At 33.7% G+C, this 18,949-nt stretch overlaps 1 protein-coding gene across 11 annotated transcripts in view; it reads right to left on the reverse strand.

The window, feature by feature from the left end:
- The window catches only part of cyst (rho guanine nucleotide exchange factor 18 cysts), a 137,404-nt gene that overhangs the window by 16,816 nt on the left and 101,639 nt on the right, over window positions 1-18,949 (reverse strand). For all 11 annotated transcript variants that reach the window (XM_088261872.1, XM_088261867.1, XM_088261866.1 and 8 more), the window contains 9 exons: window positions 12,080-12,139; window positions 10,244-10,484; window positions 9,572-9,782; window positions 8,278-8,531; window positions 7,045-7,199; window positions 5,108-5,240; window positions 4,339-4,496; window positions 3,350-3,462; window positions 53-234 (listed from right to left, as the gene is read on the reverse strand). In XM_088261872.1, coding sequence (XP_088117998.1) covers window positions 53-234; window positions 3,350-3,462; window positions 4,339-4,496; window positions 5,108-5,240; window positions 7,045-7,199; window positions 8,278-8,531; window positions 9,572-9,782; window positions 10,244-10,484; window positions 12,080-12,139 — 1,507 coding nt within the window. The remainder of the gene's footprint in view (window positions 1-52; window positions 235-3,349; window positions 3,463-4,338; window positions 4,497-5,107; window positions 5,241-7,044; window positions 7,200-8,277; window positions 8,532-9,571; window positions 9,783-10,243; window positions 10,485-12,079; window positions 12,140-18,949) is intronic.

Genomic DNA, 18,949 nt, shown 5'->3' on the forward strand with positions numbered 1-18,949 from the left:
ATTGATGGTGATACATACATAATGCAAACCTTTCGCTTCAAGTATTACTTGCCTTGATTGCCTGGCAGACTTGCGCCCACACTTGATGTGCGTCCTGGGAGTCGCTGACCAGGTGCCGGTAGTCGGGCGGCACCAGCGGCGGAGTGAGCCCTGACGCAGCCAGCAGCTTCATCTGAAGAGTCATCTTCTCCTCTAGCAGCATGGCGTACTCCACGTCCTTGTCTCTCAGCAGACCTGGACAAACATGTGCGATCACTAATAGCAAAGACATCTATATTTTCATTATTGCATCTTACTGAGGCACTATGCTATCATCAGATTTTTTTTAGGTCTTGAGAGTGAGCTATGATACAGAGGGAGGTCACAATAGACCTAATATGGTCGCAGTGACACAAGAGATGCAAGATTCCTTGGGTTCAAAATAATAAAAATATATATAAAAAAACGAATTGTTTGCGGGAAATGCTTAATAGTGTCTTTTACATACTGTTAGTACGGAGCAAAGACGCTTATAAGCGTTGTATTTGGTTACTTTTGGTAGAGACAAGGTAGGTAAAAAACATTGTACACATCGGAATAGGGTATGCGGTTACTTGTGATTAGTATACGACCCTAATTAGTATACTTATTAGGGTCGAGGTTGATGAAAAAACCGCCCGACAACAATGTGTTAATATAGATATCAAAATAAGATCCAAAAATCAATGAGAAGTACCAAGGATGCAGTATTTCGGCCCAAAAAAATATTTTTAAATATCTAAATAGGTATGAAAATATTCGTGAGTGAATCACGAACGAATCTGGACTATTAAGAAATGTTTTGAAAATTAAAAGCATTAACTTTGTGGATAATATTGATTTATTATTTTGAGAAATAAAAATATTTTGTTTTATGATCCACTCACATTTTTATTAACAACCAACTAGTTTCGGCAACAACCTGTTGCCCTCTTCAGGGTTTAATTTATGACTAAATGAAAATAGTCATAAATTAAACCCTGAAGAGGGCAACAGGTTATTGCCGAAACTAGTTGGTTGTTAATAAAAATGTGAGTGGATCAAAAAACCAAGTATTTTTATTTCTCAAAATAATATGTTAAGAAATGAATCAGGTTTATTTAAAATCTTTAATAATTCATTCGATGATAAAAAAAACATCAATAAGGCGCAGCCGTTAGAACGGATAATACTCTTGTTTATCTGTCGGGTACATTCTGCGACCCAAGTGGGTTCAACAACAAATCAGCCTTGCTTATTGAAAAAAAAGGCATAAATCATGCATAAATGGGAGCATCCGCCGCGCTTATTAGACGCAACTAAGAATTAAGACCTTTGATAATACAAAAAGTGAATAATACACATGCAAGAGACAAGAAAATAGAAATACAGAAATTATCATAAAACAAATATTTTTTTTGACTATGTATAATGCAACATTTAGTTATAAAAAGAGTAAACTAATTATGTACATAGAAATTACAAAATGTAAAATACATAATAAAAAATTAAAATAAATATTATTAATCTATCTAGTACATTGTATTTGATACACGAGTATAACCACAAAGATGTTCATGGCATGTAATACTATTTGTACGCCTCCGTAGTGTAATGGTCAGCACGCTCGGCTACCGTTCTGGAGGTCCCGGGTTTGATTCCCAAAGGGGGTAAAATAAATATAAATGATTTTTTCACTATATTATTTATTCAATATTACCATGGACTGGTACCTAAAGCGGAGGGCTGATCACCTTTCCTTCACGTGTAAACGATCAAGATAACACTGCGTTTATATGACACAGTGCCCTATGCACCGTTGGGGTGCGGATAAGGGTTTTATTATTATTATTAATACTATTTTTGATGGCGCTGTAGTGTACCATATTTTTTGGTAAAAATTTAATATTTTGTGTAAAATAATAAATAAAAAACTCATGTTCTCCCAAGCAGGACCAAAGGACAATCATAATTTTGCAGCAGGTTAAAATCTCAATTGATCATCCAATAAAACAACTTTGTGGTTTTTTCCATAAACATCGAAACATATTCTAACCAAACAAAGTAAAAAAGGGAATAATTCAATGGTTTACGAAATTATGTGAAAAATCTGAACGATTTCTCAAAACTGCAGGCAATGAATAACCAAGGAGCACCAGATCAGGCAATGAAGAAAAATATGAAAAAGTATCTGAAACTACGGATTTGCTATTTTACCTTCCAACTCCATGTTTGTTTTCTGATCTTCAAGTGAAAAACACAACAGTCATTAGAACTTACCTCAAAACATTTCCTATTATTTTAAAATGTTGGGATTTCTAAAGTAATTTAGTAGAACACTACATTACCCCGAATACATTGTGTGGTTTTGTAAAGATAAATAAATTGAGTATCAACCTTACTAGACAGATGGAGTCAGTAATATATGGTTCAAGTACAGTCGAATCCGCTTATTGTGATCCCTTTTTGACTCGGTTAGCATATAAAAATAAAATTTGTCACACTTTTTTCGTCTTGTTATGGCATTTTCAAACTAATGCCGTAACTAACTGTCACAAAATTTATATTAATGTGTTTTTAACAATAAAATAAATTTTCAATTAATGTTTAACTTAGTAAATACCACTATTCCTTAAAATCTACTGCGACACGTGTTTCGATGCATTTCGCATCATTTTCAAACGTGTTAAAAAATGATATGGAATGCATCAAAACACATGTTACAGTAGATTTTAAGAAATAGTGGTATTTACTAGGTAAAACATTAATTAAAAATGGATATATTTTACTACAAAGTGACTGCCGAATCAATTAACAAAATAAAATACAATTTAGTAGACTCTAAAAATCAGTGTTTGGTTTTAACATTTAAAAAAAATATATATATATATATATATATATTACATCTCTTGTATCAATACATGACCATGGATTATTTTTTTAAGTAATTATTAATGCACGGTTATCCGAGAACACAATTAGCGGATTTCACTTTGCAGAATATTAACTAAGTAGAAAGAGATACAGAGATCTACATCATAATTATAGGTATGTATATGTAGTTAGTAAAAAAAAGTAGTATATTTATATTCAGGGCTTCCTTATAACTGGGATAATGCAAATTTTAAGTATATGTACATGTCAAATTCAACTAAAAATGTTTACAAAATCAATATTTCATAGATTATATCAATATGCAAGATTGAAAACTAAATTTGTTAAAGTCCAAATTAAAAATTTACATTAACAATAAATTATTTTATTTAATTTTTCTTTAAATAAAAATACAAGTGTCACATAATCTGATTTATGACACTTTTTTAAATTAATTAATTTTAGAAGTTAAATTTACCTGTGATTTGTCGGATGTTTTCCTGCTTGGCTTCTAGAATTCTCTGTTTCTCTTCGGCGCTCAATGAAGCGTTGTTTTCGTCTTCTTCTTCTGGGCAAATTTGTACAGCGCCTCTGTTGCGAAAAGAGGAAAATTAAAAGTGGATAATTATAACCAAAATGGCGGAAAACGACTAGATAATTGGATACACTACGGATGCGTGAGTACCAACAAAATTTTACCCGAAATGGGGGGTCGGAAATGAAAATAGATTGCCACTGCACTATCAGACACGTACCGGCCAACGTCGGGTCGGAATCGGATCTAGCGGACTAACTGAACTAACTTACTACTAATACCTTTCACTGTCTACACGGGGGCACTTTTAGAAAATTTGGTGGTGGTTTAAACTTGTGTTTATTTAGAATGGCAGTGACAGGGATATTGAAAGCTTTTAAATGTAAAATCAAGATACAATTTTGTTTCAAAATTTTCTATAAATTTCGCAACTTGGCTCATAAATAATTATATTATTAAACAATAACCAGATTCGCATCCCAAAGTTTTGACGAGAACGAGTTTCTGTGTGGTGTGAAACTGATGCCTTGTAAAAGAGACAACCTTGATGGCGGCTCTCCGAGGCATGCGGAGTACATGGCCTAGCCAACTGAATCGCCTTTTCTTGACGACAGTTGTGCCCAAAATTTGGTGCGTTCTATGCCTTATCTCTTTATTCCTCACAAAGTCAAACCACTGCATGCCTAAAATTCTTTGCAGATACCTATTCTCAAAGCTATGTACACAGCAGCTTTGGGCCCTTGTAGGGTGCCATGATTCACAGCCGTATAAGAAAATAGGAGCAACACAGGGATTGTATAGTTAAAACAAAAACAAAAATAACAATAATTGCTTTGTAAGAGAAGGTCAGTCAGGAAGCCTAGATGCTTCTGTATCAGATCTGGGAATGCGGTGGGACAGCTTTCAATGCACTATCGGACAGATAGAGTTACCTTATAGCCTGTATCCACTGCACCTTGTCCTTTGGTTTATGCACTTTCAGTTCAAACATCTCAGGGTCTGCGGGGTTACTGGAGATCAAATAGATGCCTCGACTTTCGGCACCCGCCTTTTCTCTCACCAAGAGCTTTTGAAGAGACACTACGCCTGTCTAAAAAACAATATGTATATCTAGACAACATGTAAGATAATAATTCATTTATAGGTTTGGTGTTTGATTTGTTGAACTCCATAATTAGTGTTTTAGCGTTGATGAAGTATAGATTAAAACAGCGTTTCCCAACCTTTTTTGGATCGGGTACCACTCGGTAGTACATCACGCTTAGTTGTACCACTTCGTAAAAATGATTGTATTTCGAGAAAATTGTTTTTCTATTTGCGTTATAAATTTTATAGGGTGACTATATTTTACAAAACTCAATTTATTCAAGTTTTAAAAAAATACCAATGGTTTTATTTTTCCCAATAAAAATGAGATATTTGAACTTTATAACATATTACTATATTTAAAAAAAATAATTATTAAAAGGTGCCAAAGCTGATTTCTTGTTGAAATTCAAAACCAGGATATTTAAAAAGTATTTAACAACTAATTTTTATTAAAAATTCATTTTTCTCCCAAAAATTACAATAGATTATTTTTTTTTATATCTGTTTTTTTTAAAACTTTTAATATCCGCCATTACTGATTATTTTTCATATACCACCAGTTGGGAACCGCTGGTGTAAAAGAAAAAATAATTATTTGTGATAAGAACAAACCTTATTGTCTGGAGTAAAGAATGAGTATTTATTATTGTTATCCTGAAGGAAAAATAAGCAATCCGACAGGACTATGACTAGCACCATCTGCATCTTACTGCGACCCTGCATCAGTGTAGCGAGCCCTTCAAACCTGGAAACAGACAACCAAAGTTACTATATATGTAGCAGTTTCAGCTGATGAGTATTATATCAAGGGTATACTGGCAAAAAACGTTTTGGTTGAAGTTTTTTTTCTTGTTTTTTTTTATTTGGGTTAACAACAGCAACATATGTAAAACAAAACATTAAAAGATATACATTAAACAAGCCAATTATAGTTAACCAAAGAAACATAAAGATTAGTACAAAATATTTAGTGTTGGTCTAGCAAATAAATATTATGTATTTATGAGAGAAAATGTATGTAAGAGGGTGTGTGTGTGTGTGTGTGATGTTGATTCCAGTAGGAACATACATACAATGCAGAGAAGCATAGTTTATAAAGATCCTGAGAGGACAATGTGCTCACCATTCGACTTTTCAACACAGATTTTCCGCAATTGAAAATGTCAACTTGGCTAAAACATGAGTTGTACTCACTAGCCATACGAAACATAGGTGAACTCCGTGCATAATTAGTTTGAAGGACAGGTACTCTGAATAAAGATTGTGATGTGTGACGGGTACGGTAGCCGGGTACATTATACGTTATTTCGGAAGTCAACACCGGACTTTCAATACGTCCACTTATTATATCCTGGAAGTTTCCCATATCCCTCACTCCTTTCAAGAACGTCATAAATCAAAAATCCTCAATATTTAGTTGTGCATGTTTTCGGAATGCCCAGAAAATGTACTATATCCCAGTAAAAGAGGCATATTTTTAACTTAATATTTACCCGATACAGGTCAGAAAGTGTTGTTTTTGGATTTTGAAGAAAAGGTATTATTTAATAATTTTTTTAAATATACTAAATATTTTTTGAATGTACAAAAAACCTTCAGGTTTTACCTAAGAAGATCTGTTGCATATTAAAAAGTTTAATAAGTGGCTTGATATTTATTTCAAATACATTGTATTATATTTTTAAACTTTAAAAACGTTCTCCTGAAAAATCAAGTTTTTTGATTTTTGACGTACTTGAAAGGAGTGGGCGATATCCGATAACAAATGACGATCTTCAAGACTGAGTAATTGGTGTTTTTTACAGGAAGATACATATATAGTTTTACTTTAAGCCTGAATACCCAAGTTGAATTTACGTTTAAAACCACATAAATATGACATTTCAAACTACTTAGTGTATTTTGCCAGTTTAAAGAACGTTGAAAACTTTATAATTTGCATCTTTAGTTAGTTAACTTATTACTCTCTTTTAGTACTCTCTTATGGTAGAGAAAGTCCAAAAGAAGTTTCTGAGGTATCTCTACATGAGAGAGTACGGCTATTATCCTTGGCTCTACCCGACCCAGTTTCTCCAGGGTAAGCTTGGCTACAATAGTTTAGAGACTAGAAAGAATGTGTATTTGATTACGCATTTTTATCGATAGTTACGCGGTATGATCGATAATCCTAAAATTATCCGGAACATTGGTCTGTTTGTTCCCGATAGTTACCTAAGACAGCGTCGACATAGATTGTTTCACATTCCTATACACAGGACCAACCTGTTGATAATTATGCCTGTAGGAAGAGCTACCGGTATGTTGAACAATATCTCATTGGATATTGATCTGTTCCATGTGTTTGAAGCAGTTTTCCGAAGCGGGATTCTTCTACACCTTTAGCAATAGTTCTTGCATATATGTTATTTTAATGTATACAATTTAAATTTTTTATAGTTTGCAATGTATATATTAATTGAAATAAATAAATTGAATTGAATTAATACTTTTTGCCAGTACACCCACGATATTCTCCTAAAGATCAAAGAAAAAAAAGTGTTTCAATATACCTCAAACTCCGGTTCCCTTGAAGTATGTCCGACTTCTTGAATTTGATTCCCCTGTGGGTCGTGTAGGATTTAGCATCTATTCTATGGTATATTTCTAATTTCCTATCTTCCTTTTCCTTCTCAGCGACTTGCCCATTCACCGATACGAGTATTTCCTGGAAAAAAATGTTTTATTGAAATATTTCAGTAATGTTGACCTTAATACAAAAAAAGAATTATGTTGACAAATAGAAACTAAACATCTAAAAGTCAAATATTCTTCTTCTTGTAACCTTTTTAACTAAGGGCTAAACTCTCAAATTTGGGCTTTGTTTATTTATTTTTTATATTTTTTATTTGGGTTAGGAACAGTCACATATGTAAAATAAAACAATTAAAAGATAAACATTAAACAAGCCAAGTATAGTTAACCACAGAAACATAAAGATTAGTACAAAATATTTAGTGTAGATCTAGCAAATGAATGAATGTGTGTGTGTGTGTGTGTGTGTGATGTTGATTCTAGTAGGGACATACATACAATGCAGAGAAGCATAGTTTTTAAAGATCCTGAGAGGACTACATATATATATGCTTACCATTCGACTTTTTAACACAGATTTTATTAGTAATATCAAAAATCAAGTTGTTGAATTGTTGGGTAATATATCCAAAATTAAACAAGGTTTATTTGGTTGAATTCTATATTTATTTATGTATATGTTCTCTCTCTCTCTCTAACCCTTATCCGCACCCCAATGGTGCATAGGGCACTGCATCGTACAAACGCAGTGTTATCTTGATCGAAAACACATGAAGGAAAGGTGATCAGCCCTCCGCTTCAGGTACCAGTCCAGGGTGATATTGAATAAATATTAGAGTGAAAAAAATCACTTATATTTATTTGACCCCCCCTGGAAATCGAGCTCGGGACCTTCAGAATGGTAGCCGAGTGTGCTGACCATTACACTACGGAGGTGGACAAATGTATATGTTAATACAGTATAATATGGTGTAGTGTTTGATAATGTCCTAAGAAGACGAAACGCGTCACATATTAACATATATACATAAATAAATGTAGAATTCAACGAAATAAACCTTGTTTAGTTTTGGATATATGTATTACCCAACAATTCAATATGGAATTGTACCAACTGTCTGCAGTTACAATACACAAATCAACTGGTTCCTTCACGGAGGCAGGTGGGCAGGTGGGTAGGTGGGCAGGTAGGACAGTGTGGACGGGCTCACCTTGACGAGGGCGAGCGCCTTGTGCAGGTTGTCCTGCTCCCGGCGGTCGTCGCGCGCCGCCTTGATGAGCGGCTCGATGAGCAGCGGGTACTTGGTGAGGCGCTGCGCCACGAACAGCACGCACTCGGGGACGCCCTTCTTACGCAGCAGCGGGTTGGTCTGGCAGCGCCGCACAAACTGCGGCAGCCGCGGCTCCCGCGCCGCGCACTCCTTGTACACCTCCACCGCGTCGTGGTGCCGGCTGCAGAACTCCCCTGGAATCACAATCCGCGCCGCTCTTCAACTCACTCACTCACTCGCAACATCTGAACATTGCTTCATGTCTAGATAGTTAAGTGATTGATATCTTATAACATCTGAACATCGCTTGATGTCTTTTTATGTTGATAATTAAGTGACTGATAACTTGCAAAATCTGAACATCGCTTGATGTCTAGATAGTTAAGTGACTGATAACTTAAAACATCTGAACATTGCTTGATATCTTGTTAACTTGCAACATCTGAACATCACTTGATGTCTTTTTGTGTTGATAATTAAGTGACTGATAACTTGCAAAATCTGAACATTGTTTGATGTCTAGATAATTTTCTCTCTCTCTCTCTCTCTATAACCCTTATCCGCACCCAGTGGTGCATAGGGCACTGCATCGTATTGACGCAATGCTATCTTGATCGTTAATTATATGAAGGCAAGGTGATCATTTCTGCGCTTCAGGGACCAGTCCAGAGCAATATTAAATAAATATTAGAGAGTAAATTCACTAATAATAATTCTCAACCCCCCCTGGGAATCGAACCTGGGACCTCCAGCACGGTAGCCAAACACGCTGACCATTACACCACGGAGGCGGACTAGATAATTCTGTGACTGATAACATGCGAAATTGCCTGATGTCTCGATAGTTAAGTGATTGATAACTTGCAACATCTAAACATTGCCTGATGTCTTGATAGTTAAGTGATTGATAACTTGCAACATCCGAACATTGCCTGATGTCTTGATAATTCAGTGACTAATAACATGCAACATTGCTTGATGTCTTGATAGTTAAGTGATTGATAACTTGCAACATCCGAACATTGCCTGATATTTTTTTGTCTCGATAATTAAATGTCTGATAATTCGCAACATCCAAACATTGCCTGATGTCTTTTTGTTTCAATAATTAAGTAGCTGATAATCTGAAGATTGTAAAAAATCTTGATAAAACTAAAGGGCATAAAATTCAGCATTCGTCAACAATAAATTGACTTTTGGGAATGCAAGAAGCGGAGCGGTGGGGTGGGGTTACCGTAAGCGTTCTTGAGCCGCTGGGCGGTCTGGCCGGAGAACTGCAGCAGCAGGATGTCGGCGATGGTGGGCACCACGGGCCCCTCGCGCTGCCGGGCGCGCAGCCGCGCCAGGAAGGAGGAGTGCAGGCGCCACAGCTCGCCGAGGCGCGGGAACATGCGCTCCACGCCCGTGCCCAGGCGGAAGTGCCGCTGCAGCCCGTCCGCAAACATCTGCCCAGACCAAGACACAATGGATATAATGAGGAATTGATTGATTATTAATTAAAAATTAACACTTGTAACAAACCACTTATTGAGTTTTATTTTTATACACGACTAGTTTTGAAAACTTAGTGTATTTTTATATTAGATACTGCATTTATCATAGTCATACAGGAGAAAGTGACCAAGTGCATTTTTTTACAAAAACGTGTATAATATCTTACTAGCTTAATATTGCTCTGAAAAAATCCAGACGGATTTTAAACATGGATTATAATATGTTGACTTGTTTAAAATGACTAACTGCATTGATGTTTACATTCTTGCCGAGCAAAAGTGATTTAATGGCCCTCCTGAACATTTTACGTTTTGTTAGTTGGTCACTTTCTCCTGTACGACTACGATATGTATTAACCATGTTAAAGGCATTAGCTGTTCAATAAATAAATAAATCGCATAATAATAATAACCTTCTGCATGACCCTGAGCGTGAGGCAGTGGTGCTTCTCGGTCATGATGAACTCGTAGATGTGCTCCTGCCGCTTGACCTCCTTCTCCCGCAGCGAGCGCGCCAGCTCGCGGGGCACGCCGGGCGACCAGGAGTCAGGCTCCTCGGCGGCCAGCCCAAGCCCCGGGTCCGCGCCCAGCTCCGACGCCGACAGGCTGGCCTCCGACCACTCCGACACGGCCGAGTACGCGTCGTCCGATACACTGGATATGGACAAACAAATTAACCCTTAAATGTGTGATTTTTTAAATACATTGTAATTGGGGGTCTAAAAACAATTGACTTTAGCCGGAGCCGAGTACACGTCGTCCGATGCACTGGATATGGAAAACAAATTAACCCTTAAATGCGTGATAAATTATTTTTTAACACATTATAATTGGGGGTCTAAAAACAATAGACTATAGGCGGAGCCGAGTAGGCGTCGTCCGATACACTGGATATGGAAAACAAATTAAGGTGAGACTTCTAACCTATTATTATTATCCCAACTATTAAATGTGTCTCAACTTGATGTAAAACTTCTATCGTTCCTCTTTATATGAAAGAAGATGTAAGCCTGAATGAAAAGCCCAATGTCTGTTGATAATTTTTTCTCATTTTAACCCTTATCTGGTGCATAGGGCACTGTATCGTACTGATGCAGTGTTATCTTGATCATGAAGGCAAGGCGCTTCAGGGACCAGTCTAGGGTAATATCAAACAAATATTAGAGCGTAAAACCACTAACAATTATTTTCACCCACCCTGGGAATTGAACCCGGGAACTCCAGCACAGTAGCTAAACATGCTAATCACTACGGAGGTGGAGTGTCTCGTGAAAAAAAAATATTTGTATTGTTTGTCCGCCTCCGTAGTGTAATGGTCAGCATGCTCGCCTACCGTTCTGGAGGTCCCGGGTTCGATTCCCAGGGGGGTTTAATAAATATAAGTGATTTTTTCACTCTAATATTTATTCAATATTACACTGGACTGGTACCTGGAGTGGAGGGCTGATCACCTTTCCTTCATGTGTAATCGATCGAGATAACACTGCGTTTATATGAAGCAGTGCCCTATGCACCATTGGGGTGCGGTAAGGGATTTATATATATATATATAATATATATATATATATATATATATATATATATATATATTGTTTAAAATGTAATTTTAAACGGTGATTAACTTTTTTAAACTGATTTTAGGGTTATACCCAGCTTTGAAGTATTGACATAATTTGTTATAGTAAATTACATGTTAATAAGAAAATAAATCTAACAACTGCCATACTCAAAATATATTAGCTTACTCATACTACATAGGTACCACCATAATATCATAGAAGTCTTTATCGTCATGTTTGGAAGTCTGCTTTAAATGTAAAAGATTATAGTTTATATTTGAAGCACTAACTTTGTGATATTTTCTATTTTATAATTAAAATGTAACTTTGTTTTAAAATCCCTAAAAATATTTTATTATAACTTAATTAATATGTCTACCGGTTTCGAAGCTAACCGCTTCTTTATCAAGTCTTGATAAAAAAGCGGTTAGCTTTGAAACCGGTAGATATTATATTTAAGCTACAATAAATTTTTTATAGTGATTTCAAAAAGTTACATTTTAATTATAAAAGTAAAAGACTTTATTGTGCAATACTTTTTTTAATTGATTGATTCGACAGTCACTTTTATGTAATATCTATAAAATTTAAATATAAATTTTATCTGGCAAATATGACTATTTTTTAAAGTTTCTTTATTGCATTTTTAAAAAATTTCTTTTCGTAAATTTGTTATAGCAAAGTACTTACTTATTCCCTTCCGGTTTATGATGATCGTGGTCCTTCTCGTCATTGACATACTGTCCGCCGCTGAAAAACAATAATATAAAAATAAGAAAATAAATAAAAATACTTGTTTTTAAAGTACTTATTCTTAGTCTAGTAAAATTGATTCATTTTAATATGTTAAAAACAAAAGTGAAACGGAGTTAATTTTGTCTTAAAAACTGAATTTTAATCTCTAAGTTTGCCCGCAAAGCCTATGTGATAAAGTTATAATTTCTCTTATAATGAGTATGTATGCTGTTAACTAACAAATCTTAAAATATAAATTGTAACATTCACCTTTTTTGGGTCTTCAGTAAGTGGTAAACGTTAAAATTGTTAAATTACTCAATTTGAGAGCATATTAGGCATTTTAAGTTTACTCAATAATTTCAATAAAATTAGGTGAATTCCCAATTGTATTATTTATTGATTTGGCATTAACTTTGTGCAATAACATGATGATTTAAATACAAAAATAAAACACCTTTTTGAGTTTATTAATATAAATAAACCCAGTAATGTAATTAATAGACGAGAACTCAAACCGAAGTTGATGGGAGCATTTGTAGTTCTCAACACTAGTTTTACACAAAAGTTTTATTTTTATATTGAGAACATATCGTAGTCATACAGATGAAAGTGACCAAGTGCATTTTTTACAAAAACGTGATCATTGACTATTTGATATCTTACTAGCTTAATATTGCCCTGAAAACATCCCAAAGCATTTTAAAATTTAAACTTGGAAGTATAATATATTGAATTGTTAAAAATGACTAACTGCATTGATGTTTATTTTCTTGCCAAGCAAAAGTGACTTAAATGGTCCTCCTGAACATGTTATGTTTTGTTAGTTGGTCACTTTTTCCTGTACAACTACGATATTGTTGAATAAAAAATTAACGATTGTTTGAAGAACTCTGACGAAAACTTAATAGCATAATAAATTATGCAGATCTTTGACAAAATGCAAAATAGGCTAAAAAACGAATAGAAAAAGGGCAAAACTCTCTATTTTATCAAAACTATCCGTTACCTAATACTTTTTATATATGGCAAATATTTTTTAAACCACTTATGACTAAAATAAATAATGACCCTAATTTTATATAAACTTTTCACAATCCTACAAAAATACAGTGAATATCGTTTCATTGCTAAGCTTTTAATAATATTTATGATAAATGAAAGTAAAGATCTATGGCAAAGTGATAATTTTCTGCGAATTTCACGGTATTCTTGTAGAATCGCAATACGATGACATAGAAAAACCAGTGTGAAGTTGAGTTATGTGCAAATGGATGTTACTTTCAAATTCCTAGAGAAATTTACCACAAAACTGTAGATGTACGTAACATTCCAGTAATTTGTGTAGAAAAGTATAAACTGTCATGGAAGAACATGCTTCTCAGTAAATTAAAGTTCTCACAAATTACCCGAAGAATAATTCTCAGAAAATACTTGTACGGCTAATGATTGAAACATTTACTGGAGGATAATCCAAATACAATATAAAATAAGCTAACTGATATTTAAACAAAAAAATATAAACAAAATAAATATCCTAAGACATTTCGGACGGGTGTTTTTTACGTCTGCAAGACCGCTGGCGATGGGATTTGATAATTATGTACATGTTAAGACCTTAACAAAGATATTGGTACATTGGAGGCTGGCGCAGAAGGTAAAAATACCCTTCCTGTTTGAAGCATATACATATTGACCGGGTAGAAATACCTTTCCCGTCCAATTTTTTGAGAAGGAAATATGGTTTTACGTCTAGACATTTACAGAGCCTATGACCAGACATTGTCTGATTTAAGTGATCACTTCATATACCACGAAACATTCACTTTTCCGCCTTTATTAGGCGATTTAGCGAATGCTTTTTGTAAAAAGCCAAAACCTGAAGTTGATTTGGTCTAGGTATTGATATTGAACCCGGGTTTTATATTCTGTATTTTTACAACTTCCGCCCGATCAACTGTATGCCTCCATAGTGTAGTGGTCAGTGTATTTAGCTTACATGCCGGAGATCCCGGGTTCGATTCCCAGAGGGGTTAAAATAAATAAACGAGTGTTTTTACTCCAATATTTTTTTAACTGGTATCTATTACCTTGGACTGGTATCTGAAGCGTACAACGAATCACCTTGCCTTCATATAATTAACGATCAACTTGACATTGCATCAATTTGATGCAGTGCCCTATGCACCACTGAGTACAGATAAGTGTCAGTGTAGTAGTATTTTCACAACTAACAACGTACATAGACTAGTGCGAGTACGAGTATGCAACTCCGAGTGCCCATACCATAACAGTTGCCTGCTATTATTTTCCTCTCCTATTGCACTTACTATTTTCCTTAATCATCTTTCTCATTTATCGGTAATGTCCTTCATTAAAAAATAAATAAATAAAAAAAATGACAGGTATTATCCTCCAATAATAGAAATTGAAAATGATCTAGAGTACAGAGCGAGTAGAGTACAGAGTGATCTGTAGAGTCTATAACAACAAAGTCAATATTTATATTCTATAGTATAATTCAATACTAGTCCTTGGAAATCAGAGCTACAATATCTGCTAAGAGTAGTGAACGTCAAGGGTGATTGTAAACTAGTATTTTCATACACAAACTAGTATTTTCACCTCTTTCGCTGTAAACTTTTCACTCACTAAATTGAATTTCAGTAACACACAAATATAACTATTAAAAAACATTACGTTTTTTAGAGGCTTTGATATTTACAGTACGAAGAACTTCAAAAGCAAAATTAATAATTTTGTAATAGTAGTACATTAAGGAAATTTTACTAGCAATAATTTTAAAAAAATTACATACTTTTTGTATCTGATTTTATAAAAATATCATTGGAAAGTAGAGTTTACGGAAAAATAAATCTTTGAAAATATGCAAAAAAGTAACGATCCAAGTCGTAACTTTGGGATATATCGCTCACTCTTATCAAGAACGTCATAAATAAAAAATTGACAATTTTTAGTTATGCATGTTTTCGGAATACCCAGAAAATGTACTGTATCCCAGCAAAAGAGGCGTATTTTTAACTTAATATTTACCCGCTACAGGGCTGAAATTGTTGTTTTTGCATTTAGAAGAAAAGGTATTGTTTAATTATTTTTTTAAATATACTTAATATTTTTCAAATGGAGAAAAAACCTTCAGGTTTTACCTAAAAAGATCTGTTGCACAGTAAAAAGTTCAATAAGTGGCTTGATATTTATTTTTAATACACTGTTTTATGTTTTTAAACTTTAAAAACATTCTCCTGAAAAATCAAGTTTTTTGATTTATGACGTTCTTGAAAGGAGTGAGCGATATCTCATCGAAAATTTGAGAATGAGTGAAAAATCATACGTTTACATGAAGACATTTCACCAAGTCAAACTATAATTGCACATAAATAGACACTTCTAGGCAAATATTCAAGCTGATCTATAAATCAGTATATATTATTAGGGGATTTCGGATTTCCTAATTCCGCTGTATAAAGAGATTGTTAAAAAATTCAAAAATGAGATTGAGCTCTTCTTCGGCAATAGAAATGATATGAATATGCCAAATTCAACGAGGTGTGGCATCTACCAAGAAAAACAACAACAAAATACATGTTGATGTTATGCGAAATGTGGGGATCATCTATATCTGGGATTTTGGATTTCCAGGGTTTCGCTGTATGTGAAGATTGAAGTTATAAAGTGAAACAAGAGATTGAGCTTCGGCAATAAAAATTATGTCAATGTGCAAAATTCAACAAGTTGTAGCATGTATCAAGAAAAACAATAACAAAATACATTAACAACATTTTGAGTGTGTCCAAATACTTGTTCACAAATCTGGATTATCTCCAATAATAGGAGATATTTTTTAAAATTACTTTTTGACATCTCATCAAAGATGAAGAAGAATATGGAAGACTGGGCATACATGGGGCTGACGACCGTTAAAGGCTGGTTTAAGTGATGACTTTACACACGTGTAACATTCACCAATTCTACCCATTATCTACCCAAGAATTTGAGTTGTGCAGAATTTGAGTAGTGTAGAATTCTTGGAAGTTCTATATATATAAATTTGAGTAGTGTGGTTGTCAATAATGGGTAGAATTGGTGAATGTTACACGTGTGTAAAGCGATCACTAAAACAGCTTACTACGTCAGCCCCGTAAATGCCCAGACTTCCATATTCTTCTTCATCTTTGATGAGATGTCAAAAAATAATATAACAAATACACATTGATGTTAGGTAAAATTGTGGGGATAATCTCGTTTAATTGGCTGTGATTTCCAAGGACTGTTTGTCAAAATAATGATTCACCAAAGTATGAAATAAAACCACTTGATGGAGTCGATTGAATAGAATTACAGAAACAAAATGTGCTGAAATCAAGAAATAGTTTGCAATCCAAAATCAAAAAGAGCTGCATTCAAATAACCTCGGATGCTATATACCTGAAATTCATATTCAACAACACAAAATAATATTAAATATATAATATATTACATGGAAATAAATAAACCAAAGAGGTAACCTGGGCCCCCCATTATACATACTTTAACTGTGGGTTAACTGTAGAACATTATACAAAACAAAATATACAGTAAACAAAACGAAAACATAGACAAAAACAATATTAAAATAAGTACTATAAAATATAACACATCCGTTAGTGTTTGAAATAATATTTCTTATCCTTATTTTAAGTGTATTTGTAAATTTAAATTTGTCATTAAATCAAATATGTAGGGTCTAGAACAATTTGATTACATCAAATCTGTAAGTCTAGAAAAATTTGATTTTATCAAATATGTAGGTCGATTAAATCAAATGTCGCTCACCCTTTCAAGAACGTCATAAATCAAAAATGATCAATTTTCAGTTGTGCATGTTTTTGGAATGCCCAGAAAATGCACTATATCCCAGCAAAAGAGGCATATTTTTAACTTAATATTTACTCGCTACAGGGCAGAAAGTGTTGTTTTTGCATTTTGAAGAAAAGGTATTGTTTAATAATTTTTTTAAATATACTAAATATTTTTCAAATGGAGATAAAACCACCAGGTTTTACCTAAAAGATGTTGCGCAGTAAAAAGTTCAATAAGTGGCTTGATATTTATTTTTAATACATTGTATTATATTTTTAAACTTTAAAAACGTTCACCTGAAAAATCAAGTTTTTTGATTTATGACGTTCTTGAAAGGAGTGAGCGATGTGTAGTTCTAGAACAGTTTGATTAAATCAAATATGTAGGTCTAGAACAATTTGATTTTATCAAATATATAGGTCGATTAAATCAAATGTGTAGATCTAGAACAGTTTGATTAAATCAAATATGTAGGTCAATTTGATCAAGTCAAATGTGTAGGTTTTGAACAATTTGATTTTATAAAAGATGTAGGTCTAGAACAAGTTGATTGAATCAAATGCGTAGGTCTAGAACAATTTGATCAAATCAAATGCGTAGGTCCAGAACAATTTGATCAAATCAAATATGTAGGTTTAGAACAATTAGATGAAATCAAATGTGCAGGTCTAGAACAATTGGATTCAATGTAATATGTACCACATTTTGATTTAATTCCGAAATTATTTAAAATATAAGTGTATAAGAACAATATACGGCCACAGAAAAGAAAAAAAAATGAACCAAAAAAAGCAAAGCGAAAAGCTTGCCAATCCGAGACAAACAGGCGATTCATTCAGAGAACAGGCAGAAGACAAACATGAATAGAGCTAAGTTACAAAATCTTGCATAATCAGTACTGCAACATGAATAATATTTTTTTACAATTCAATACAGAATGTTTGAGAGTAAAAACCTGAAGAGAAATATCGTACTTTGTTCTGCGTAACGTTTGTATTTGTATGGAGAGAATGTAAAACTGAGTTATTTTTATGGATTATGCCTAATACAGTCTTCAAAAGTATCATACTTCAATAGACACTTTGTAAAATTCCAAAATACTTCACGTTTATAATTAGTTCAGTGTTTTTATTTATAAATACCTATGACTTCTTAAAGACACTGCTATGATTTATTTAAAAGACACATTTATGATTTTTTAAAGACGCTGCTATAATTTTTTAAAGACACTGCTATGATTTATTTGAGAGACACATTTTTTTTAAAAGACACATTTATGATTTTTTTAAAGACGACGCTATGATTTTTCAAAGAACGTCTTTCGATCCATGATCCCATGACTTGTGATAGACACAATAATAGAACTAGCAAATAATATTTATCAAACGAGTATTTTAAAAATATTCCCGCATCCAGTGATGTCGCAATATTATAAATTGTTATTATATGACTGACAAAAAATTATTTAATATATTTTTTCATTCAATAAAGCATGAATCAATGCATACGTTGAATAGAAATATGCCTGACTGGTTACATTGCCTTCATGTAATTGATATTCATATTAACAGTGCGTCAATCCGATAGTGCACTATTGTGTGCGAAAAAGAGTCATGCACCAATAAATATATGGGCAAGTTATCCACTATAAATGTTCACAAAGCGTGTATGTTGTGTTTATTTTTTTCCTAAATGTATAAGCTATATCACACTAAAATGTACTGAACAAGAAATTGGGTATTTCCACTCTTAGATATTTTGAATGAAAAAGGTAGTCTCCCTGTGTAGTGTAATAGTCAACACGCTCCGCTACCATACTGGAGGTCCCGGGTTCGATTCCCAGGGGGGAGTAAAATAAATATATGTGATTTTTCACTCCAATATTTATTCAATATTGCCCTGGACTGGTGCCTGAAGTGCAAGGCTGATCACCTTTTATTCATGTGTTTAATGATCAAGTTAACA

Source organism: Brachycentrus maculatus, unplaced genomic scaffold, assembly GCF_059751285.1.
Source record: "Brachycentrus maculatus isolate JH-2025_06_01 unplaced genomic scaffold, ASM5975128v1 h1tg000168l, whole genome shotgun sequence".
In the NCBI taxonomy this organism is placed as follows: domain Eukaryota; kingdom Metazoa; phylum Arthropoda; class Insecta; order Trichoptera; family Brachycentridae; genus Brachycentrus; species Brachycentrus maculatus.